General features: G+C 44.5%; 2 protein-coding genes across 6 annotated transcripts in view; one reads left to right on the top strand and one right to left on the bottom strand.

Annotated features, from left to right (window-relative positions):
* Positions 1–523, top strand: part of LOC147025894 (uncharacterized) — a 23,281-nt gene extending 22,758 nt beyond the window's left edge. For 3 of the 4 annotated variants that reach the window (XM_085883628.1, XM_085883627.1, XM_085883626.1), the window contains one exon: positions 5–523. In XM_085883628.1, the coding sequence (XP_085739754.1) occupies positions 5–135 (131 nt within the window). In that variant the 3' untranslated portion in view covers positions 136–523. The other variant, XM_085883625.1, reaches the window with a different exon arrangement.
* A 709-nt stretch (positions 524–1,232) lies between these two features.
* Positions 1,233–25,000, bottom strand: part of EIF3M (eukaryotic translation initiation factor 3 subunit M) — a 24,994-nt gene continuing 1,226 nt past the window's right edge. Inside the window, exons 2-12 of one of the 2 annotated variants that reach the window (XM_085883638.1) lie at positions 17,547–17,679; positions 17,213–17,351; positions 16,843–16,966; positions 15,289–15,383; positions 15,061–15,117; positions 14,129–14,212; positions 13,615–13,714; positions 5,600–5,681; positions 5,351–5,494; positions 3,057–3,117; positions 1,233–1,945 (exon numbers count right to left, since the gene is read on the bottom strand). In XM_085883638.1, the coding sequence (XP_085739764.1) occupies positions 1,825–1,945; positions 3,057–3,117; positions 5,351–5,494; positions 5,600–5,681; positions 13,615–13,714; positions 14,129–14,212; positions 15,061–15,117; positions 15,289–15,383; positions 16,843–16,966; positions 17,213–17,351; positions 17,547–17,679 (1,140 nt within the window). In that variant the 3' untranslated portion in view covers positions 1,233–1,824. The remainder of the gene's footprint in view (positions 1,946–3,056; positions 3,118–5,350; positions 5,495–5,599; positions 5,682–13,614; positions 13,715–14,128; positions 14,213–15,060; positions 15,118–15,288; positions 15,384–16,842; positions 16,967–17,212; positions 17,352–17,546; positions 17,680–25,000) is intronic. The other variant, XM_085883639.1, reaches the window with a different exon arrangement.

The following is a 25,000-nucleotide window of genomic DNA, read 5'->3' as shown; positions in this document are numbered from 1 at the left end:
TCAGGGAGCCATATGATTGAGGAGCCTTCTCCACGTGCTCAACTTCACACTTTTAAATGGCAGCCCTGTGAAACCTGTGCAGGGAAAAGCATGCTGGCCATCCTGCCTAATGTGTGGGTGACGTTCTTCCTTTAGAGAACATTCCACTCAGTGACTATAATATGAACATGGAATGCTACAGAGTGGTTTCTCTGTTTTACATGAGAATTGGGGAAGTAGGGGGGGGATATGATGTTCAAGAAGAGTTGGCCTTGAATTCTTCCAATGAACTGTAAAGGTTCATGTTTCTATCATGCTTGATGCTTGAAACACAAGTTTTTATCGACCGCGTTAAAATACTTGTACCATAAACATGCCTATCTTTTGGAATACAGCCAATTTTAAAATAAAACTTGTTTTAAGTTTGCCATGCACTCTGTTTAGAAACGGCTCCGAGTGATGCAAGATTTACCAAACATGATGGAGAATGGGAAGCTTTGTACCGTTTGCTTAATAAATACAACAAAGAAGCTCAAAATGCAAAGCCCATCCATATCTGGTTTGTACTCAAGCTAAACTTGATGAAAACAGCTAAATTGTGATTTTTATTAATTATTCTCCATATTCTCATCAGGGTTTGTTGAAAATTTGATGACAAAAGCTCAAATGGTTAAAAAAAAAAAAACAGGTTATGGCCTGGATAGACACTGAAGTTCAAATGGTAAATAAAGAAACACGGAAGCAATTAATTAAAATTAAAAAACTTTTAAAAACTCTGCAGTCTCCTGCTGTGCAATGTACCGGCTGAGAAAAACAATTTCTACTCACCGACTTCATCCTTTGAAAGTTTGACCCAATTATTAATTAGTCTTTTCCATATTCCCATCTGTCTGCCTTTTTGGCTGCTGGTTGCATCATTGGTTCGCGGCGCTGCTATGCCGCTGATGCAGTGCCCCGATTACCAGTATACTGGTGCTCATTTCGCCAATCTCGGAAGGATGACAGGCTGAGTCAACCCCCTAGTGTTAATTCAGTGGAAAACGGGGCTCAAACTCAGGACCCAAGGATCCCAAGTCACCACCCTAACCGCTAAGCCAACACCAGGCTACAAAAACCAAAAGAATAAAAAGTTACTCCACGGGGACACGCACGATTGCAAGACCCCAACTCCCACATTGCGGGCAGATGGGCTCCCAAGTTCCATACACTGCCTAACAGCTTCTCCTTATAGTGAACCCTCACCACACAGAAAAAGTTGTCGGTATTATTTATTGTGTAAACGGAATGTAAACCAGAGGTATGTGTGAGCGTGGCTTGTGGAGCGGTGCAGGCAAAATAAAGTGCGACAACACGGGACCTGTGCTCAAAACGTTGGTGCACAGGGACCGACAGTGAAGACTGGCTCAAAGGGCAAGGAAAGATCACCCCTCGAGTGATGAAAGATCGAAGCAACAGGGAGCTAATGGAGAAAACCATTGTGAAATTCCCAATTTGCTTTAACAAGTTGATGGAAAGTGCACCTGTTCACCAAAACGATGCTGCGCCTGGATGGATTTGAGGGTAGTGGAGTAACGGTTGAAACCCGAATCCTATCCAGGTTCCTCCTGAAGACTCCATCTTTGCTCTTTGCTTAATCAAGTTCCTTCTGATGACTCCAATGCAGTATTTGGTCTTTTCTTCGATTGCTGTACGGGCCCTGGTTACGTTAAATAAACAAGCTACGTAACCAATCGCCAATGCCACATCCCTGTGCAGAGATGACGTTCTGACGTGCGTCGCATATGTTCGCATGTATCACGCGTGGTTGTTGGTGTATGAAGGGGATGCAAGAGGCGCGACACGCCCTTAAGAGTTTGAGATCGATAGCAAGCTGGTACGAATCTGCGTGAGGTTCTGGTTCCAGGATACCAAGCAATCGTAGAGCTGCTGCCACTGCTGGCGGCCGAATGTCCGATGGGTGCTGCATCTGCAGAAACAATGGACAAAACACAAATTTAAAAGGTTGACTTTTTCACAACACTGATAATGACACGGCGACGGTTCAAGGTTAAAATGGACCTTGCATTGTGGATCATGTAGAAATCACAGTTAAATACGGAAGGTTTGAGTGCTGTAGAACACAGATGCATCATTAAGCTCCTTGTGAAGAAGCTTCAACCAAGTGAAATTCACAGGTGAATGTCTGCAGAATGCACGTCTTTCACCGAGTTATGCGTTTAAATAATAAAAGAAAAGGTCATCAATCGTTGAACGATCTTGAGCATTTTCACCTGCAACCAATTGCTGTCATTCAGGCCTCTATGAAGGGGTCGATGACGACCGGATTAGTCGGCATCAAATTACAGTATGGTGGAATAGGTCATTCGTTCTCAGCTAAAATGTTTAAAGAAAAGGCAACTCGTTTGGCCATTCCAAATGAGGAACGAAGACGATTTATTGAATAACATGACGACGTGTGACGAGACCTGGGTCCATAGTTTCATGGCAGAGCTAACAGCAGAGAGTGGACACATTGTTGGCTCACACTATTTATTGAAATAGTGTTTGAGGAGCTTATTGGTTTAAATCGTGTGGAATACCTCGAATGTAGGAAAACCAACGACGCACAGAAAGACGGTGATTTAACACAATTAATGAGGCAAGCAATATGCAGACGGATGTCGTGGCTCAAACCACACCTTCACTACATGATAATGCTCGTCTCCATGTTCATAATGGTTCGCGTGTTCGCTCCGAGTCTGGGAGGTTGGTCTTATATAGGGGTCTTATGTAATTCATACACCTACTCAAGTTCTGTGCAGCCAAACAGACAAACAACCAAACCCAAATGCAACACCCTCTCCTCTGACAAGGGTAATAAAATAAAAGGTCCACCGCAACCTTGAACTACCGTCACATGTGAATCACCTGAACGTCACTGGGACTGCAGGAGAAATCACATTTGCTTGTATACAATGACCATTCCTGCCAAGTAATTAGACAGAAGCTGCAGGTAAACACCCAAGATCAAAGATTTGTTTTTTTTTTGTAAACATCCAAATAAACTCAAAATCAGATCAAGTGAAGTAAGCACTTACGTCACAATGACTTTCCTTTGCAGCTGGTCAATCTTGCAATGAACCATCTTGGTACGAACAGCTGGAACGAAAACGAACACACAGACAAGGTCGTGGCCAGATTAATCAATTAGCAGAAATCAACCTCAGTCATTGCATTCCTTCAAAAAAAAAAATTAATAAAAATAAAAGTGAGATATCCTTGTACATGGAAATCAACCACAAAGTGTCACCTGAAAGAATACAGGACAGTTATTAAAATAAAAAAAGACCAAAGTCATAAATGGACAACCAAAGCAAGTGGAAGTTGAGAATTTCAGAACAATGTGATTAATCTTTTAGAAAATGCACTCGTTGCCTCTTAAGCGCCGGGCACAACAGATCGTACGAAATTTTGTCGTGGTAGACCCATAAAATATGTCGTGGCCAGATCTTGCAACATGCCCAAAATCTATTTCGAGTGGTCACAAGGGCTACGACACATTAAAGATGGTTTGGCGATGGGGACGTGACAGAAAAAAAAAAGATATGTCGTGGTTATGTCGCAAGTCGGTCGTGCGACAGTTGTGGGACCATCGTGAGTTGTCGGGCATTGTTTTTCACATGATCAGGTCGTGGTTCACTCATGGGATGCGCGTGCGACTGTCGCACAACAGTCGTCGGTCACTCGTGGGACGCTCGCGCGTCCGTCTCCCGACTATATAACGCAAGACTGTCATAGGACAGACTCACGACAACCACAAGACAGAGATACCACAAAAAATCGTCGAGCAAAAAAGGTGCATGTCCAATTTTGCCTCACGACGGCAAGTCGATGCCCAAAATTTCGTAGGACTGTTTTGCGACGACCCCCGATGACCCACAATTTGCCCAAATTTTCTGTCGTGTCGTGGGTTCGTTGTGACCGTGGGTTTACTGGAAAATCTTACCTGGCAGTTAAAGTTTAGCAACACTCATTGGATTCTTCTGAACCAAAGTCCTTAAAGGGGAACCCAAACACAATTTTTTTTTCTGTAAACCATCGAGAAACATTAATCGTGGTCTAATTTGAAAGGGAATTAAAACAAAATTGAATTTTTTTGCCACCCAGCACATAGACATCACGAACAAAATGGGCGCCGAATGCTTTGTCCCACCATTGCGGACTGACCATCTTGTATGTTACGGGATCGTCCCATTTCATACTTTCCCTGGACACCATTTCCGTCCGTGCCGTGTCCCACCGTCATGCCCGTGATGTGTTGATGTCCCTCCCCAGTGGATGCAGGATTGTGGAGGGGAAAGGAGGGTGGAGTGGGGGGTAGTTGGATGGTGGTGGGTATTGTGGGGGTCATGATTGATGGGGGATTGTGGGGCGATGGTGGAAGGGGGGGGGGGTGGGACCCTAAAAGTATCCTCGGTGAAATCATTTCAGAAAGGGTATATGATACAAATTTACAAAATACTTTCTCTCCACTATAACAGATGGTGGTTCATTTGACTTGTTAAAATGTGTTGATAATAATAGATACGTAATTATTTTCAGGTGCTCTTGTGGCAACTGCTGGGCAATGGCAACAGGTGTTTGATTCACCACTCAAATGGTCCGTGTACATGTGCTGGGAGCTCAGTAGAGATGGTGTTACAGCTTCGAGTGATGGCTGCTTCTTCCACTTGTGAAAATGGCATTCTCTCTCAATCGTGATGGAAACTACAAGATATTTTGCCATCTCTGTCGTTTCATAACAGTGCTCTGTAAAATGTTCCGAGCAAAAAAAAAAGCGAACATTTTGTTGTCCTGATTCACACTTGGGTATTTCGGACAAACCTCGTCCAATTTCTGGCAAACTTTGGGTCTTTCGGCCATTGGTGTAGCACGAAACCATCTCGGTTTGTATTACTATGCAAGCACCAAGGACGCATCGACGATCAAAAATGATTCGCCGTTTGAGTTTAATCATACTGAGATGTAACCCGGGGACAGGCCGGATCTGGTGGTCTACTTCTGTGTGTGAAGTCACGGCTAATCTGAAGATTTCGACTTTTAATCCCAAATTTACCCACTTTATAATTAAGAAATCGGAAAAAGACATCATATCTATGTTGTAGGGTATCAAGGGACAGATTGGCGTTGAGGTGGTCTGAGCATTGGATTCCCCTTTCAAGAAAAGCTCCATTTCAGAGTTAACATGTCTCGCTCACACTGATTTCAGAACAAGCATTGATGGCCCTTCGTGAGCATCATTAGTCTAAAAATGATGATTCTTCTGAGATCCTCCTTCTTCCAACATCTTAATATAAGCAAATAAAAAAAAAACATATCCTACGTGACCAACCATCAATAACAAACGCCTCGACCTCTGCCTCCTCAATCTGTAACTCCTCCTGGATGGTCCCAAACGCAATCTCCGTGCTCTCCACAGCCATTCCCATGAAGGTGAGCAGGCGCAATTTGCTCACGTTAAGCTGATGGGACAACCCTGTACACATGCACGGGAACACACATGCTTCGGACCATTCACAATGTTCAAAGTAAATGGTTGAAGCTCAACCATGGACACAAAAAAAATGATCATTACACTCACCAAGGGACTCCACAAAGTCCTTGTTGGCCGAATAGAACTTCATGTATGATGAGAGCCTTCCACTAACAAATATAGTGAGCAGCTAGAAAGGGAAAACAAACAAAGCTTATAAATGATGAGAGTCTTTAGAGAAAGCAAACACAAAATCCAGTGATTGTGGAAGTTGAAAAGAAAAGTAGACAATATAATTTGATACAAATGCATTGAAGTCTATGCCCCCGCCAACGTAAGATGTCAACCCACTTTTTATTTTTTGTATACATCGTTGAGGCTTGTATAAAAGCCAACAAAGAACGTGCAACAAGCGGAGCAGGAGACAAGAGGGGTGGGAGAGGGAAGCACAAAACAGTGGGGAACAGAGACATGAGGAGATCTGTGGAAGGGTACACAGGGTAAACAAGGTGGACAAAGTGGACAAAGTGGACACTACAGGGAATTTCAAGTCCTTACACTACAGGGCCTTTCAGGAAGGAAAGCAGGGAATTTGAAGGAGGTTTGAGGTGGATTAACGGGGGAAGAAATGATCGTGGTTTTGGATGGGGGAAGATAAGAGGTGGTGATGAACGGCTGTTTTGAAAACCTGGAGGGAAGAGTGGAATTGAAGAGTGTGGGAGTTTGCTCCAAAGGTGGGGAAAAAAAGAGGAATTGAAAGAGTGAAGGTGAGCAGTGATTCTTGATTTTGGTAGGTTTACCAGAAGGGGGTTGCTGGCTGACCTTGAGCACCCTACGGAAATATGGGGGAGGGAGGAATATGGCAGACAGAGCAGGGGGAGCAAGGCCAGAGAGAATATGGTAGAAGAATGAAATACCACCGACCTGCCTGCGGTGAGAGAGACCCAAAGACTCGGACTCATCGCAGGAGATATCAATGATCCTCAATGCCTTGGTTTCCACGGCATGAAGCCGAGAAAGTTGTGGTGGGAGCTCCAGCTCAGAGGGGAGAGCAGTTCTCCATCAGGCTGTGGATGAAAGCTTTCTATGTGGTCAGGAGCTCAGTTGTGCCAAGGAAGGACTTTGCATGATGGAAGATGCCCAGTCGGAGACAAGCTATGGAGGCCAGTTTGGAAAAGTAGCTTTCCCAGGAAAGATCATGGCAGATAGTGAGACCCAGAAGCTTGAATGAAAGGACTTCTTTAAAAGGATTGCTGAAAAGGTAGATTGGGGGGGTTCCAGAGGGTCCTTTCGGAGAGACAGTGAGTGTGTGAGATTTGTTAGGATTGAAAGACAATCTTGGCTTCCGGGTGTGATTGGCTTCCAGTTCTCGAGGCGACGGTTGGTTCTCTCCAGGGTCTCTGCCGACATTTTCAAAGAAAAGTTTCCGGTCGTTGTTTGTGGCGTTTTAACTGTTTATATTGTTGCCTCCATGTCTACTGTGTGTTCCGAGATTGGTTTTGTTTCAAAATTTGTGCTATTTGGAGAGTATTCGTCGGTCTTGTCATCGGGTTTCCCTGAGGCCGAGCCATCTTCCCGTCTGCGTGCATGATCGTGTGTTTGTATTTTCCCTTATTACCATCAGTTTTTATTTTCTCCACTTTTCCCTCCACCCTCCTTCGATTCCTCCCAACGATACCCTCTGTTTCTAGTCTTAAAATATGAAAAAAAAAACACAACAAAAAAAAACCCTTTTCCCTCCTCACCCGATACCCCACATAACTACGTGACTTCTGCACCGACTCTTCTTCCTCCTTCATCATTTGCCAATCTATCATCTTCCTTCTACTTTATCCAATCCACATTCACCATACACCTCCACAACTTTTTCTTCAACCTTTCCTTATCTTTATCTTAATCAAAAAATAAACAGGTAATAAGAACGGTCTTTCAAAATGTTACAACTTCCTCTTTCACACGTGTGGTTCTCGATATTGTATCATAATTCACTACTCTTCTTCTTCTTCTTCAAACGATTTCAATTCGACCTTTCCTTCATCCCGTGTCAAAAAAAATCTCAGTGCAACAACGTTTCTTTTCTCCATTCTCTTTGTTCTCCTTTATTGCATCCCTCGCGTAATGTTTTTAATCATATCTCTGACTTTACAAAAACAAGGACAAATGTGTCCAAGAGCCACGTCATAAAGGTTTTGGAAGAAGAAGAAGAGGAAGAAGAAGAGGAAGAAGAAGAGGAAAAAGAGGAAGAATAAGAAGAGGAAGAGGAAGAAGAACGCGGAGCTCAATTAGAGCCAGCGTTCGCAACGCAACGTGGCTTAAAAAATAAAAAATAAAAAACTTTAAAATCCCAGTTTGTGATGCATGTTCGTGTTCCATCAATCGTCCTTTTCTTCAACTTCAGTGCCAATTTACCCCACCTCTTTAAATCTACCCCCTCTGAACCCCTCCCCCTATCCCCTCCCTCCCCTCCCTATGTTATTCCCTCCCCCTAACCCCTCCCATCTTGCCCCTCATCCGACCTCTGCTATTAGCACCTCTTCACAGTCTTCTGCTTCAGTATCAGCACCTCCTCTCTGGTGTCCCAAAGCGTGTGGTGTTCTAACATCTGTGGGCTCCATTGAAAACTAAACAGACATCTCACTCTCTCAATCAGTACACTCATCACTACAAACATGCTCCTTTCCCCCCTCTTCCCAACCCCTCAAATCTTGTACCTTCCCCTGCCCACTCCCTTTTTCACCATACCACTCTCATCCTTCCCCTCTCCCATCGCCCTCCAGCACCTTGGCAGTGCCTGCTCTCATTCTCACCTCCCTCTCAAAGCAACCTTCACACTAATCCCCCTCACCTTTCTCAAAACTCTCCCCCCCTCACCCTTCTCCTTCCAATCTACCCCTCACAAAGTTGACCCCCATCACATCCACAAAGTTTCCTCCTTCCCCTGTCCTCTCTCTTCCATCTCATCACTCCACCTCCTCCAATCTTCAACTCCCCTCTGCTCCTTAAATCTACCTCCTCCTACTGTACAGAGTATGGTCCCTCTGCCCCCCTCTCTTATTACCCCCCACTGTCTCTCATCCCATAATCACCGAGCCTCGTCTCCTCCTCATCCAGCCCTCTCTCCAACTCTCGCTACCTTCTACCTCCTCCTACCCCCTCTCTCCCCTTCCCTGCACCCAAAACCTCCTGCCCTCCCTCTTCCTTAACAGTGCGGACCTCAAACATCCGGGGCCGTCGCTCAAACCTGACAAATGTTTCCTAACAGGTTGCCACTGACAAACCAGACAAACTGCTTAACAGAAACTTTCATCTTTCAAGACATCTCTGACTCCCTGGTTATTCCCTCTTCCGGTATGATGGACCTGAGCCTTGTCCTGGCGGTGGAGTTACTCTCTTCAAACTCTATTCCTCACACTCCATGCACTGCCTTCATTCCCCCACACCTCCAGGAATACCTCCAGGAAGAATACGCCTTCTCCTCCACTCCCATCTCATGTTTATATGTGTGTTGTACCTTCAATCAAACAGTAATGACTCCATTTACATCTCGCTCACCAAAAACATGGACCAACTTCTATCCTTTCATCCCAACTCTCCCTTGCTCTCTCTATATATGTGGTGACTTCAATTGTCATCATGCCAGTTAGCTGGGTGTGGGTACCTCTCTCTCACCTGCCATTGCACTTCAGCAAAAGTCTTCTGTGATTGATTGGGACTGACTCATCCTGTCAACTTCCTAACCCAGATCTCAACCAATGATACTCCGTCTCTCCTGGAGCTGATTTTGACCAATTTCCCTGAAAACATCTACTGTTCTTCCTTCGCCACTCCAATCGGTTCATCTGACTACATGCGTGGTAATCTCTTTGGCTGTTATTAGAGAACCACCTCAGTGCCGTGGAGTCTGGCATTTCACTCAGGCTGACTGGCAGGGTCTTCAAGCAGCCATCAAACTTCTAGACTGATCTCCCATCTCTACTTCCTCCGACATCAACTCATCCTGAGAAGTCTTTCAAAGAAACTTGCTCTCTCACATGCACAGATTTATCCCATCTCGTCTTCACTTGTGATATCCTTCCTCCTGCCCATGGTACACTGAAGGTTGTGGCGAGGTTGTTGTTCTGAAACAACTTGCCCTCACTTCGGTTTCATCTCAATTAAAAAATCACATGAAAAAAAAACCAGAAAGATCACATGGCAAAGAATGCAAAAGAGAGAGAGAAAAAAAGAGAGAGATTGAGAGAGAGAGCATGCATCAGATTCTAACTCAAATTATGGTCTGAAAATGATTTTCAAAGCGCACATGACCTTGGACCATTGACTTGTTGAAACTAAAATTGAATGATTTCATCTTTGTATTACAATATATATTCATGCCAAGCTTGGTTGAAATACGTTCAATGGTTCATAAGTTAATGTGGCACCAAAATAATTTTCTATTAAAAAAGTATGTCCTTTGACCTTTTGAACCCAATATCTAATCGGTTCATCTCTGTATTGGGTGGTCGCTACACTACCCTTATTCTCAGGTTTTCCGTCTGTCTGTTTGTTTGTATGTAATGGACAGCTCTGGAGGCCAGAGGAGTCAACCGATTTTGATGAAACTTGACTGGTAGTTTCATACCAGGATCTAGTTGTATGCTTTTGAGCACAGTTGCTATGGACGCCACCGTTGCTGAGCAACAGGACTGAAATATTTGAAAAAAATAAAAATCCAAATTTCTTTTCAAAAATCAAAAATCAGCTTTCTTGCTTTTATGGGCACTATAATCAACGTCTGTCAAAAATTTTCAGCCCGATCAGTCAAAAACTGTATGACGAGTATGCAATTATATTACTATACGTTTTCACCCCAACGTTCGCGTTGGGATTCCTTAACGTAAGGTTAGGGAATCGAACACAAATGATGAATGGACAGTTGCTCGTCATGTTCCTATATGGAACAACAAATGGCAAAAATGCCATCTGATGTGTTCTCTTATCTACATATTTCAAATTCACCTTAGTCTAGCGACCACCCATGTCGCCTCCCGGCTTGTTGTCTTCTATACTTGTGCAAAGTTTGGTTTGAATCACTTCAGTGGTTCACAAGTTGGAGGTAATAATATTTTCAACCAGAAGGGCACTCGGTGGAGTGCATACCTCCGCTCCGCAATGCCTGATCCATGAGAACATCTCTAGCCAAATACATTTTTGAGATATCATGCTATGTATCATTTTGGGCCTATCTCTCAATGGTGAAGAATCAGCTTAACAAATATATTTTTTTTTAGTCGTATTCCGATCCGGATTCGGATCTTCACCAAAATTGAATCAATTCGTCCTTACCACACACCCAAAGTGTCCACCAAGTTTCGCCTGAATCTGTACACAACTTTTTGAGATATCGTGTTATATCTTTGATTGGTGATGACGACATAAAATGCTGTAATATTTTGTCCAAGTACTGCTCAATGAAAGATTTTTGAAAGTGCCAAAAAAGATAATTTGTGTTCTCGTGTTCAAGAATGCAATTCAATTGAAACAAAAGAAGCATTTTAAAAGCACCGTATTTTCCGGTGTATAAACCACACTTTATCAGCAAAAAAAGGTAAAAGTTGGGGTTGCGGTTATACACGGGTATGGAAAAAAAACTGTCTTGAAAATGATCAATGCTGAATTTCAATTATATTCGAAATGAACACTTTTATCGCGGTCGAAACTGCTGTTGAAATCAATTCCGCTGTTTAAATTTTGAAAAATCGCTTCAGGTTAAGAGTTTGTACAGCAATATATTAACCGTGTGCGGAAATTAAATAAATCATAAAAACAGAGACACCCGGAGTTTAGGTGTGTGGCGTATATAGAGCCTCATGGCTCTGAAATCCCCATAAAAAAACAAAAGAGGAACACCTGGTCTCGCATCAAAAGAAGAATTATTTACAATAGCTAGAATCCAATAACGGAGCACCCACCTCAAATAAGCTTTCGTGGCAAGCTTCCCTCGTACGACACTGCCTAAACACAAGTTTCCAGCCGGCGTCATTGTTTGTGCGCAGGAGGAGGGGTGGATAGATGTGGGACTTGTAGTGGTGACTTTTTTTTACATGCATCAATTTCGACATGAACATCTGATGCTGGATAGCGGGGGCATGGTTTAAAACTACGAACAACCAATCAACCCAGAGTACTTTTCGAAACGAGGGCAGGAAATGGATTTAAAAGGAAGAAGAAACTCACGAGAGCAAGGAGCCACGTGGGACGGTGAAGCTTTAAGAAGTATCAATGCCGCTTGGTTCTTTTGGTTCTCTTTGTTTTCCCTCGTTTCTATCAGCAGTTGCTAACTTGCTTTCCACGGATTGCTTACGTCGACCAGACGAACTCTCTTACATTGACCCAGGTTTCGAGGAACATGAGCTGCATCGCAGTGGAACCACCACAGACAAACTTTCCTTTTTCCCAGATTTGTTATTTTCATCAGTTGAAAATCAACGCTTCGTGACGAGTTTCCCGCCGGGATTTTCGACCCGGGTTCCGAAGAGCATTGGCCACATGCATCTTGGTTGAACTTTCACCATTACTCCCATCGCTATGTTGGCTGAGCATTATGGAGACTGGGAGACTGCTGGTGTTCATCGGGAGGATGAGAAAGGTCGACCTTCCGATGATCTGTGGGAGGAGATACCATCGGACATCACGTGAGCATTTCTGAAATGCTGCATGTCCAACAACATGGATGACACAGAAGAGGAGGAGGAGGAGGAGGAGGAGGAGGAGGAGGAGGCTGCAAATGACGGTGACTTACTCTCCCCTGATTCGGACAAAGAGTTACGTGCCGTCTTCGTTGAGGAAAGCATCGACAAGGATTTCCTCGGGTTTAGCTAAAAAGCTTCATCAAACTCAAATGGCCCTTTTCAGGGACACAAATCCACAATAAATATGTATGGTACCGGTATGAATCGCTTTTCTTCCTTTTTCTTGCAACAACAAAAAAATCCTCTTTATAATACTAAAAAATAAAAACTTCTTGGTATCCTCTCCTCTCTCTTCAACTTCTTGAAAATGAGAATAACATTGTTGGATGAAATTAAGCGGACATGGGAGTAAGCATGTCAACACCTCCGTCACTTTGTTCCGTACATAGTTAATGTACAAACGTATTTAGATCTAGATCAGAAAATAAAATGATCAATATGTTAATTTATTTTGAGGGTGCAAAACAGAGGTGAGGTTAATACACCGGAAAGTTTTTCTTTGTTTTGTTTTGTTTTTTTGAGGGTGAAAAACAGGGGAGTGGTAAATACGCGGCTGCGGTTTATATACTTTAAAATACGGTACTGTATTGCGAAACTTCAGGTTTGTTTTCCGATTCGTGTTCAAAATATAACATTTCAATTGAATCAAATTGTTCTTCAATCATAAACTGACGTTTGGAGATAGACAGAGTGAAACTAATTGCTTAATTTCACTTCATCAATGCCAGTTGTACCCAGGTTCAGGTGATGGACAAAAAAATACCCCCTGCTCTCCACAAGTCTGTGTGTGTTGGTCTGAAAATAATTTAAAAATAGAATGCCACTCGGAATAGTGCATACTTCCTCCAGAATGAACAGTTTAGGTTTTGTATCCCACTGATGATCCGAATGGAAATCCGCCCTTCAACCAAAATTGAATAAATTCTTCCTTATCACACACCCAGCATGTGCACAAAGTTTAATCCGAATCCATCCAAAACTTTTTGAGATATTGTGCTAGATATCATTTTTGTCCTTCCCTCTCAATGGTGAAGAATCGCATTAAAAATATAAAAAATATATTATGTCCGGATCAGGATTTTCACCAAAATTGAATCAATTTGTCCTCGTCACACACCCGTGTCCACCAACTTTTGTTTGAATTCGTCCATAACTTTTTGAGATATCCTTCTCACAGACAAGACAGACAGATGGGTGAAAACACAACCTCCGTTCACCTTCAGGGGCAGAGGTTTAGATATATACCGACAAAAAAAAAAACAACGGATAACAGGACTACTTATAAATCGAGGACTTCCTGTATTTGGTTTATTTTACCTTGAAGTCTTTCAGCTTTACAAATTAACAGAAACTCCTGTCATTCCACCTTCCTTCTCTTCCACTGCAACTCACATCATGAATAAGTTCTCCCTCGAGAAAACGAACAGGTTTGAGCACCACCAAGTGGTCGAACAGGAAGGTGGTGGGATCTCGCAGAGCCCTTACTATGCATCTGCATGGCACGTCACGTCACATCAGAGCACATCAAGCACAGCAACACAAATCACGGTTTAGGATCAGCCTTGCATCTCAGCTGTTGAACACGGAGTCTCTTATGAGTACCAAAACTGCTTTGCTTCAGTGGCCCATCTCAATTACGCTGTGATCACGACACTAACTCTCACCCAATTCCTGCTATTGCGAAGATGATATGTAAAACGCATTAAAGTACTCATTTAACATTAAAACATCAGACAAAAGATCAATTCAATTGGGAACGAGGTTGCGAATCAGCCTCACATTATGAATTACAGAATTAGTATTCTTATGGCACATCCATGGATAAGAGATGCTAAGCATCCGATATGCATCAAGCTTAGTAATTAGGGTCATGTGCAAGGTCAAGCAGCACAGCACAAGACGGAACCTGTGGGCGTCATCCCGAGCCTGTGATGCGTTCTCCTCGGTGTAACTCCCCAGCAGTTCCACCATGACCTTTGAGGCTTTGTCGCTGTTGGTTTAGAGGGGTACAAGAAGAGGACAGCAATTGGACAACAAATGGGAAAGACAAAGCTGTTTGTATTTACTACTACTTAAAGGGTCCTCAATCAGATATAATTCAAATGAGTTTTTAACAACACACCCAACAACAGATCCACAATTAATCATCAAGACAAATAACGAACGTACAAATGGTGCAAAAAACAACCATGGACATAATGATTTGTGTGCAATTTTCATTAATCACAACTTACTTCTTTCATTGCATCCAAACAAGTGCACAAGGACAAAATCTGTTCCTCACAACAATTACAATCCTTTAATGAACAGCAACCACCATTCCTAAAGCATTAAATTAACTTTTGAAGCATGTCCTCTACGATACCAATTATAAAACACCCGAAATGCTCAATTTCTTCTCATTGCAAACCACAACATACAGTAATTGCATGCTAAAAGTGATAAATTCAGAGGGGTGCGCCCAATGCCTGGCGGTGAGGGGCACGCCCAATGCCCGGCACCGAACGCACCATTATACACCGCCCAAATAAAGGGATGTGTTTACTGGTGCGAAAAGTCTGGCTAAAACCAGTTTCACAACAAAAAATAATAATAATAATAATAATAATACTTAAAAGAAACCCTACATTTATTTCGCTTTTGTGCGAGTCACATAATTAAAGGGTGTCAGTGGATGGCCTACAGTTATGCACACTCACCCCTCTATCAAGCCATTCTGGAGAAAAATTTTTAAAGGTTTATTCTTCAAAAAAAAAAAAACATCATAACTGCCAAACCACGTCACCTATGCCATCATAGGTGGAGAACTTTTTGTTCCTAATGGATAGGCGAACATACCTGTAAAGTTTTGCCTCGAACTGTTCAGCCTTTTCGGAGAGGAAGACTTTTGAAGGTCTTTATGTTAAAAATAGACGGACGGATGGACGGTCAGCCCAAAAACATAATGCCTCTGGCGACTTCGTCAGCGGAAGCAAAAAAAAAAATAAAAAAAAAAAATCTCACTCCAACAAGAAAAAATAATGCTGAATTTATAAGGAGAACAAATCTGCATCCTCACACTCTCACCTCTTCTTCATATCCACCAGTGATTCGTATAGGAGTCGTAACAGCTGTTGCTTCTGTTCCATGGTCAGTTTCCACTCGCTCATCCATTTACGCACCTTGAAAATCCACATCACATTGATGGAACCTCAGCTTTCAGACAGTGGGTGACCAAACATAGACAGAAATATGAAAACAACACAAATCTCAGTTTCTATTTTTCATCCGCTGCACTGGATCCAGTGTCGCATCTGTATTTATAACAAAGCGTTAAAATTTGTTGCTTGAACTTTGGGATTTCCCACAACAGAAACCAAGTTTATGACTATATAAGAGAGATCGTCGATGTTGAACCATCCACCTGGTGTCCTCGTGTGCGGGAATAATCGAAGATAACAAATAGAAAACTGTGAAAACCTAAAACTGGGATTCAACCAACCAAAACCTTTTCCACAAATCAGGCCTCAACACATGATCGAGTCATAATGATGAGGAGCTTCTTCTTCTTTCATATGCAGCACAAGGCTGCAAGTAGCAGCAATCGCTGAGGGTGAGGCTCTGCTGCTTGTGTGAAGCCCTCTGCTGGTTAGAGCAGGAATTTGGAATTTGTTAATTGTGCCCGTTATAGCTCGCTTACTCTTCACGAAGGACACCGTGGGAGGATCTAACGTCCACCAACTAGTGCTGGCAGACGGGACGCCCAGTTTAACGTCCATCCGAGGGATGGCATACACATTGATGAATCACCTTGCATGTGAAACAGTGACAAGGATAACAGTTGAAAGCTGGGTCGGGAGTCAAACCCAGGCTACACAGGTTAGAGGCGAGTGTGATAAAGAGCTGCCAGCAGTTAAATGAAGGATGCCAAAGGACATCACCTGTTAGAATAGGGAGCAGCGTGGGACTTTTAGTAATCGTTGGGTGTAAGAGGACAAAAAATACCCCAAAAGGCTCAAGTCAATCCACCTATGTCAAATCAACCAATTTCAAGGAATTATCTTCATGAACGCACCACTTCCACCTTCATACCGAGTCTTCATGAGCATGTTTGCATTGGTTTGAACATCCCTTGAAACGTCTCCATTCCGCAGATTTTGCCACGTGAACCAATTCAGGATTTGAAAATCCAGCCAGTCGAGCTTTTCAGGGCTGACCATGTGATGTCATAGGTAACATCAGTGCAACAACATCATGCTATTAACGAACCATTTTGTAGATTAAGTCATTATATGATGCGTTTTCATACATTTGGTGGCCTGGTCATTAATCAACAAGGAGGACAGCAAGAGGTTCACATTGTCCACCAAAGACACTTTTTAATTGGCCTTCGGGGAAGCACAACACCTGGAGCCACAATTCCAAAATACGAGCAATCGGTGCTAACACGTCAATGTTTTCTTTGAAAGAGGTCTATGGAACAGATACCAATACATATCGATTTGGAGATGGTCAGGCGGGGACCATTCATCCATTTCACATGGTCTACCGACCACAGATTTCAACGATAGGGTCAAACGTTTCCGTCGATTTACCGTCTTCACACGACTATGGCGACGGAGGCAGAGCCTACAACCATACCTGCTCCAGCTCAGTCGGAATCTGCTGGATGGCACCACAGGAGCTGGCTAAGTGAATCAGGCTACAGTAGACCGCATACCGCACCACCGTGTTACCCTCGATACCGTGGAACAGATTACTGAGCCTGTAAGGCACAGGAAACATCTGTCCAGCACACGAGGGTTCGCATATGGATTAAGCAGTTCAGAAACTACATGGTGTAAAAAGAGAGAGCATGGGAGGATCTTAAACATCAAAATGCCTTTCGGCTTAGACCAGCATGCACGATGCTTCCGAGGATTTATCAAGCATTTTGACGATTTCTCCAAGCAATGGACAACAGACATATCTAAGAAGAGACAGCAAAGTACGTAAAGTGAATGTTACTCACAGCTGAAGGCGCAGGCAAGCATGGGCTGCCTCTTTAGTCTTACTCAGCTTCTCCGAGAGGCTCTGTACGAGCTCTTCTTGTTTTCCGGGATCCAGAATGAGCAGGAGAGAAATGACACTGTTCATAACACTCTCCACATCTGCAAAATTGCAATGCACACAAATCAAAAATGTGCTCGTAAACAGCAATCTACTGTCCAGCTCAGGTACTCCACTTGTAGTACGTAGAACACAGCATAATCAGGTTGTGAGGGACACCATCATGACCTAGCAGATAATGCCCCTCTACAAAGGTCACAGGCAAGTCATTTGCTCACACAAGCCAAAGTCGCTACCTTTTTCATCCTCTTTCCACACCACGTCCATGGCCTGGATAATGGCAGCCAGGTCCTGCACCAACCCTCCCTCATCTGCCTCCTCGGAGATCTCGGCACCCTTGGACTTGAGGAACTGCCGCAGTTCTAATACCTGCAGGTTGGACTGGTGTCAGTCATCATTCGGTGTACCGGACCTAGTATTCAGCCAGTCATTGTCAGACTACATTATAATTGTAAAAAAAAAATAACAACAAACAAACAATGCAATACCACTCTCCCATCATGTATGGTAGTCTAGACACTGAAGTTAAAAATTTTGGCGAGCAAAGGACAAAGATTTCTAAAAGACCTTCTTTACGAGATGGCATAAATTCAGCAAAAAGCCACCGATGGTCATGCCTGATCACCAAAAGGCATCAAAAATAAACAAAAAAAACACTCGAAGCCACCACATGGCACCAAACACTCAAAATGATAAAGCATTTTCCGATTTATACGAGTATTAAAAACACTCTTTGTACCACAGAATCACAAGAGCGATGTGAAAGAACACAAAGCTCACTCGTGTACAAATTTAAATCTGTGTTGTAATCGCCGATTGCCACTCGGATTACAATTATGGTCCATGTCAGTATCAGGGCCATCATAAGGGGGTGCCGGCAAAGAGGGGGGAGGGGGAGAGGTAAGTACCAAAGGACAGGACCTAATAATTCCTTCAATTTTATTTTTTCACATAAAGATTGTTTGTGATGATAAAACACCGGAGGCAGCTATATTTTGTGATCACAATACGAGACTTCTTTTTTTTTTTTTTAAAGTGATTCTTCACCATTGAGAGATCGGGCCAAAAAACGATATAAATCACGATATCTCAAAAAGTTGTGTGCTTTTTGTGTACCGAACCCCAACGTGCCTTGGGTGTAGGTCTGAAAATCATAGAAAAATAAACCAGCATCCGTTGAAGACAAAGTCTTCGATATCCCCCGCCATAGTAAGTGAGGACAAGGTTTTCACTCCGCTTCCAAGCCATTCAAGATACTGGATTAGCAGGGAAATTCGTCTCAATCCAGCTTGTTTGCATGGAAACGGAATTTTTTTTTTAATCTGTAAACATCAAAAGGCACGAGTTCACCACTTGCTTGAAATGTGTACCAAATTTCGTATCTTGAGGGGATTTGTGGTTAAGCTCCGGAAACGAAACGTGACGGACAGGCAGAACCCATTTCTATATCCCTTGCCAACTTTGTTGGTTGGTGGGGGATAATAAATAGCTAAATAAAAAAACGCTCAGCCAATATACACAGCTTGCATAGTTGCCAGGGATATCAAACCGACCCCCCCCCAACCCCCCGCAAGGGTGAGAAGCTTATTTATGAGTTGCAACTGTATGGCTGGGCCAATCCAGAGGAAATTTTGCAAACGTGGCTGGGTGTACCCATGGTTAGGTCATGGGAACCAACTCACCTCCCCCCCTCTCTCGAGGCAACACCGGGTAGCCCATCTTGTTTATCTCTATTATAATACCAAGCTTGCACACTAAAAACTCGGCTCGCCGTCGCACGATCCCTATGAAATTGCTGTGGCACTTCGCGGACATGCCGCCAATGTTTGGGAAGTCTTGGCGTTCCATAGTACCACTTGTATTTTGCACAATGTGTATTTTTGTCATTCCCCGTGTACGGTCTGTCGCCTGCTACCAGCTAAGTTGTACTGCTATCCCGTGCATGTGCACGGGTATCGCCAGTATATTATATTTTGTTGCAGGCCGGGGACCGGTGGCAAGAACGACAACTAGGTGGTGGGGGAAGTTACGTCGTCTCCCACCAGACTCCCGGAATTGTAGGCTGTCGCTCACAGATAACTCCGTGAGGAGGCGGGTCGCTTAACTGACCGTGGACGCCAATACCTCCACCGCGTAGCGCAAGGTCTTTTTGTCTAGAACCAATTTACCTAATTAACCACGCAGTGTCATCTACCAGGGAACCAAGCCCTCAGCACGTCTTGCTCAAACCGAATCACTCTACGGACTGCGGTAGAGTTCCAGCGACCGACGACCCCAACTCAGGTTCGGGTGCAGTCGAGCGGAACTGCCAAAGCTGTGCCGGCTAGGATGAGCAGATTATCGGGTATAAAAACCTGCTAAACTCAGATCCGAACCATGCTAGACCAATGAAAGAAAGGAAGGAAACGAACTGGGAACATTTCTACAATAATTTATTTATAATAAACGAGGAACTTTATGTGGCACATAAACAGGTTTATTGGGGTGTTATGCAGGGGAAAGAAAGAAGATTTAGTGCGACAATTTACAGCAACTTATAAAGCAGACAGAGCAGACTTACAGTGGGGAGAACAAGTATTTGATACACTGCCGATTTTGCAGGTTTTCCCACTTACAAAGCACGTAGAGGTCTGTAATTTTTATCATAGGTACACTTCAACTGTGAAAGACGGAATCTAAAATAAAAATCCTGAAAATCACATTGTATGATTTTTAAATAATTAATCTGCATTTTATTGCATGAAATAAGTATTTGATCACCAACCAACCAGTAAGAATTCCAGCTCTCACAGACCTGTGAGTTTTGTCTTCAAGAAGCCCTCCCATTCTCCACTCATTACCTGTATTAACTGCACCTGTTTGAACTCGTTATCTGCATAAAAGACAGCTGTCCACACTCAATCAATCAGAATCCAACCTCTCCACAATGGGCAAGACCACAGAGCTGTCTAAGGACATCAGGGACATAATTGTAGACTTGCACAAGGCTGGGATGGGCTACAGGACAATAGGCAAGCAGCTTGGTGAGAAGGCAACAACTGTTGGCGCAATTATTAGAAAATGGAAGAAGTTCAAGCTAAGTCAATCTCCCTTGGTCTGGGGCGCCATGAAAGATCTCACCTTGTGGAGCCTCAATCATCATGAGAAAGGTGAGGGATCAGCCCAGAACTACATGGCAGGACCTGATCAATGACCTGAAGAGAGCTGGGACCACAGAATCAAAGAAAACCATAAGTAACACACTACGCCGTCATGGATTAAAATCCTGAAGCACACGCAAGGTCTCTCTGCTCAAGCCAGTGCATGTCCAGGCCCGTCTGAAGTTTGCCAATGACCATCTGGATGATCCAGAGGAGGAATGGGAGAAGGTCATGTGGTCTGATGAGACCAAAATAGAGCTTTTTGGTTTAAACTCCACTTGCCGTGTTTGGAGGAAGAAGAAGGATGAGTACAACCCCAAGAACACCATCCCGACCGTGAAGCATGGAGGTGGAAACATCATTCTTTGGGGATGCTTTTCTGCAAAGGGAACAGGACGACTGCACCGTATTGAGGGGAGGATGGATGGGGCCATGTATCGCGAGATCTTGGCCAACAACCTCCTTCCCTCAACAACAGCATTGAAGATGGGGCGTGGCTGGGTCTTCCAGCATGACAACGACCTGAAACACACAGCCAGGGCAACTAAGGAGTGGCTCCGTAAGAAGCATCTCAAGGTCCTGGAGTGGCCTTTCGTCTCCAGCTCCAGAGGAGCCAGTCTCCAGACCTGAACCCAATAGAAAATCTTTGGAGGGAGCTGAAGGTCTGTGTTGCCCAGCGACAGCCCCGAAACCTGAAGGATCTGGAGAAGATCTGTATGGAGGAGTGGGCCAAAATCCCTGCTGCAGTCTGTGCAAACCTGGTTAAGTACTTCAGGAAACGTCTGATCTCTGTAATTGCAAACAAAGGTTTCTGTACCAAATATTAAGTTCTGTTTTTCTGATGTATCAAATACTTATTTCATGCAATAAAATGCAAATTAATTATTTAAAAATCATACAATGTGATTTTCAGGATTTTTGTTTTAGATTCCGTCTTTCACAGTTGAAGTGTACCTATGATAAAAATTACAGACCTCTACGTGCTTTGTAAGTGGGAAAACCTGCAAAATCGGCAGTGTATCAAATACTTGTTCTCCCCACTGTACGTGGGAATTATACAGGAGATTTACAATGGTCGAAAACACTTATACAGTTTATACTTATTAGACTGGCGCCACACACTCAGACACACACTCGGACAAAATAAACCAAGTTGGAGGCAAAGGACTTTTGCAGCCAGGGAGGGAGGCGGACTGAGGTCGCAGTTCTTTCGAGGACGTCACGTCCTCCATATGGGCTACAGGACAATGGAAGAAGTTCAAGCTAAGTCAATCTCCCTTGGTCTGGGGCGCCATGAAAGATCTCACCTTGTGGAGCCTCAATCATCATGAGAAAGGTGAGGGATCAGCCCAGAACTACATGGCAGGACCTGATGTAGGAGTGAAGTAGGAGTGAAGTGAAGATGTCACGGGGAAAGGAATGCTCTATGGTGCGGCACCTGCCAACGGTCGTGCAGTCAGGTCCACAGCCGCCCGTGTGGAGTTCGGGTCCGTGGAGGAGCTCGAGTGGGCCGGGACCAGTCGTCGGGGCGAGACGCGAGCGGAGTCAAGCAGCGGGAACCCCTTCGTTTTCCAACCAACTCCGGTCTCCAAGCACAGAATGAACTATCCCCAAATAAATGAATGAACGACCCCCAAAGAACTCAAGACTGAGGATGGCGTCGTGGTTTATAGACCTCCTTCAGCGGGGCGGGGCCTTGGTCAAAACTGACGTCACTGTCCTCCCTGATTGGACGGGGCTCCCATGGGTCCGCCCTTTCTGGGCGAGGCCCGCCCACTCCACGCGTGTGGACTCGTCAAGAAAGAGTTGGAGCGTTTGGAGAAGCCGAATAGGAACTGCGACAGCGAAGATTCTGTCACGGAAAAACGAGCCTCCAGAGACAACAGGTGGACCGTGGTACGTTGTTTTTTTTTTTGTTTTTTTTTTTTGTATACCTTGGTCGAGGCTCGTATGAGAGCTAACACACAACTCACAGCAAGGAGGCATGAGACAAGAGGGGCGGGAGTGGAAGGGACAAAACAGTGGGGAACAGACACATTAGGTGAACTGTGGAAGGGAGAGGGATGGGGATGGGACGGGGAACATGGCGAAGAGAAGATGGACATTTCAGGAAGGAAAGTAGGAGAAATGAAGGAAGTGGGCTTGGGTGGATTATCGGGGGTAGAAAAGATCGAGGATTTGGATGGGGGAGGATAAGAGGTGGTGGTGAACAGCTGTTTTGAAAGCCTGGAGGGAAGAATGGGAAAGAATAGAGTGAGGAAGTTTATTCCAAAGGCGGGAAAAAAGAGGAATGAAAGAGTGAAGATGAGCAGTGATTCGTGATTTTGGTAGTTTTACCAGAAGGGGGTTGTTTGCGGACCTTGAGCGCCCTGTGGAAATGTGGTGGGGACAAATCGCAGAGAGAGCAGGGGGGGGCAAGGCTGGAGAGGAGTCGGTAGAAGACAGAAAGACCACCGACCAACCTGCGGTGATTGAGTGAGAGGCCCAAAGACTCAGCTTCATTGCGGGAGATGCCGATGATCTTAAATGCCCTGGTTTCGACAGCGTGAAGCCGAGAAAGGTGGGAGGCAGGAGCACCAGCTCAGAGGGGAGAGCAGTACTCAATCAGGCTACGGACAAAAGCTTTGTAAGTGGTCAGGAGCTCAAGAGGGCCGAGGAAGGACTTAGCACGACGGAGGATTCCCAGTCGGTGACTGGCTTTTGAGGCGAGGTTGGAAATGTGACTTTCCCAGGAAAGGTCATGGCAGATAGTGAGACCCAGAAGCTTGAAAGAAAAGACTTCTTCCCGAGGATTGTTGAGAAAGTGGATGGGGGGATTTTGTAAACGGTCCTTTCGAAGAGACATAGTGAGAGTGTGAGATTTGTCTGGATTGAAAGACATGTTCCACGTGTTGGACCAGTTTGTGATTTTATCCAGATCTGCAGTGAGTGAAGAAGCTGCTGCTTGCCGGTCTGAGGGATGACAGATGGTACGGCAGAGGGTGGAGTCGTCGGCAAAGAGTGGGTGGAGTCACGGCAGAGGGTGGAGTCGTCGGCAAAGAGAAATAGAGGATTTTCCAGAGAGTCCGAGAGATCATTGATGAAAACCAGAAAAAGAACAGGGCCCAGAACGCTACCTTGAGGAACTCCAGCCTGCACAGGAAGAGGGGATGAAAGAACTCCGTTTAGGGCCACACGTTGACTGCGACAGGAGAGGAAGTCTGCGAGCCATGAGTGGAGATGGCCTTGAATACCATGGGAAGAGAGTTTGGTGAGTAGGGCAGGGTGCCAGACTGTGTCAAAAGCACGTGATATGTCCAGGGATACGGCTCGGATTTCCTGTCTGGCATTGAGGAACTCCATCCATTGATGGGAGAGCAGAAGCAGCATATCTAGGGTAGAGTGACCTGGTCTGAAACCAAATTGATGATCGAAAATCAAGCCATTGGAGAAGAGGAAGGATTTCATATCTGAGGGGATGATGGATTCAATCACCTTGCTGATGATTGGGAGAAGGCTGATTGGTCTGTAGTTATAGGGATCTGTTTTTGCACCTTTTTTATGCAGGGCAGTGATGTTAGCAGATTTCCAAGCAGATGGCAGATGACCTTGGGCAAATGAGAGGGTGAATAGAACAGAGAGAGGGTGAGCAAGAGCAGAAGAGCAGGCTTTGAGGACACGTGGGCTGATGCCGTCTGGACCGGTTGCAGAATCTGACTCGAGGTTTGAAAGCAAGCTCTCCACCTTGTCAGGAGAAAAGGATACAGAGTCCAGGGACAGTTGGGTGGGACTGGGTTAAGGGGGTAGAGATAGTGATGGGTTTAGGACACAAGATTTAGCTGCAAACACCGAGTTTAGACATTCAGCTTTATCACATGCGGTATCAGCAGTGTGGCCATTTGAGGTAAGGGAGGGGATGGAGGGGGAACATACACCAGAAACAGATTTGATTAAACGCCACCAGGATTTTGAGGAGGGAGAGAGGTTTGAGAGTTCAGACTTGAGATGAGAAAGATGTTGTTTTCTGGCTCTCCTGAGGGTAGATACACACTTGTTCTGAGCTTTGTGGAAAGAACTGAGATTGCCCTCAGTTGGGTTTGCTTTCCATGAGGCAAAGGCAAGTTGTTTCAGGACAACTGCCTCGCCACAAGCTTCAGTGAACCAAGGGCGGGAGGAAGGGTAAGACAACTGAACACGAGAGGGGATAAATCTGTGCATGAGGGAGAGCAAGTTTCTTTGAAAGAATTCCCAGGATGAGTTGATGTTTGAGAAAGTAGTGATAGGAGACCAGTCTGTAAGTTTGATGGCTGCTCGGAGACCCTGCCAGTCGGCTTGAGTGAAATGCCAGACTCGACGGCGGTGAGGTGGTTCTCTGATAACAGCCAGAGAGATGTCCACTTTAACAAGGACGTGGTCAGAAGAACCAATTGGAGCGAAGGAAGAGCAGCAGATATTGTCAGGGAAAAGCAGATATTGTCAGGGTCGGGAAGTTGACCGATTGAGTCAGTCCCAAAGTCAGTTGCCAGCGAACCGAAGGCTCAGGTACCGTGGATCGCAATGGAGGATGGGAT

Source organism: Eptatretus burgeri, chromosome 5 (assembly GCF_056783735.1).
Source record: "Eptatretus burgeri isolate ZD-2024b chromosome 5, Ebu_testis_v1, whole genome shotgun sequence".
Classification (NCBI taxonomy): Eukaryota; Metazoa; Chordata; class Myxini; order Myxiniformes; family Myxinidae; genus Eptatretus; species Eptatretus burgeri.
The sequence above is the reverse complement of the archived record's forward strand: the minus strand, read 5'-3'. Positions and strand labels throughout refer to the sequence as shown.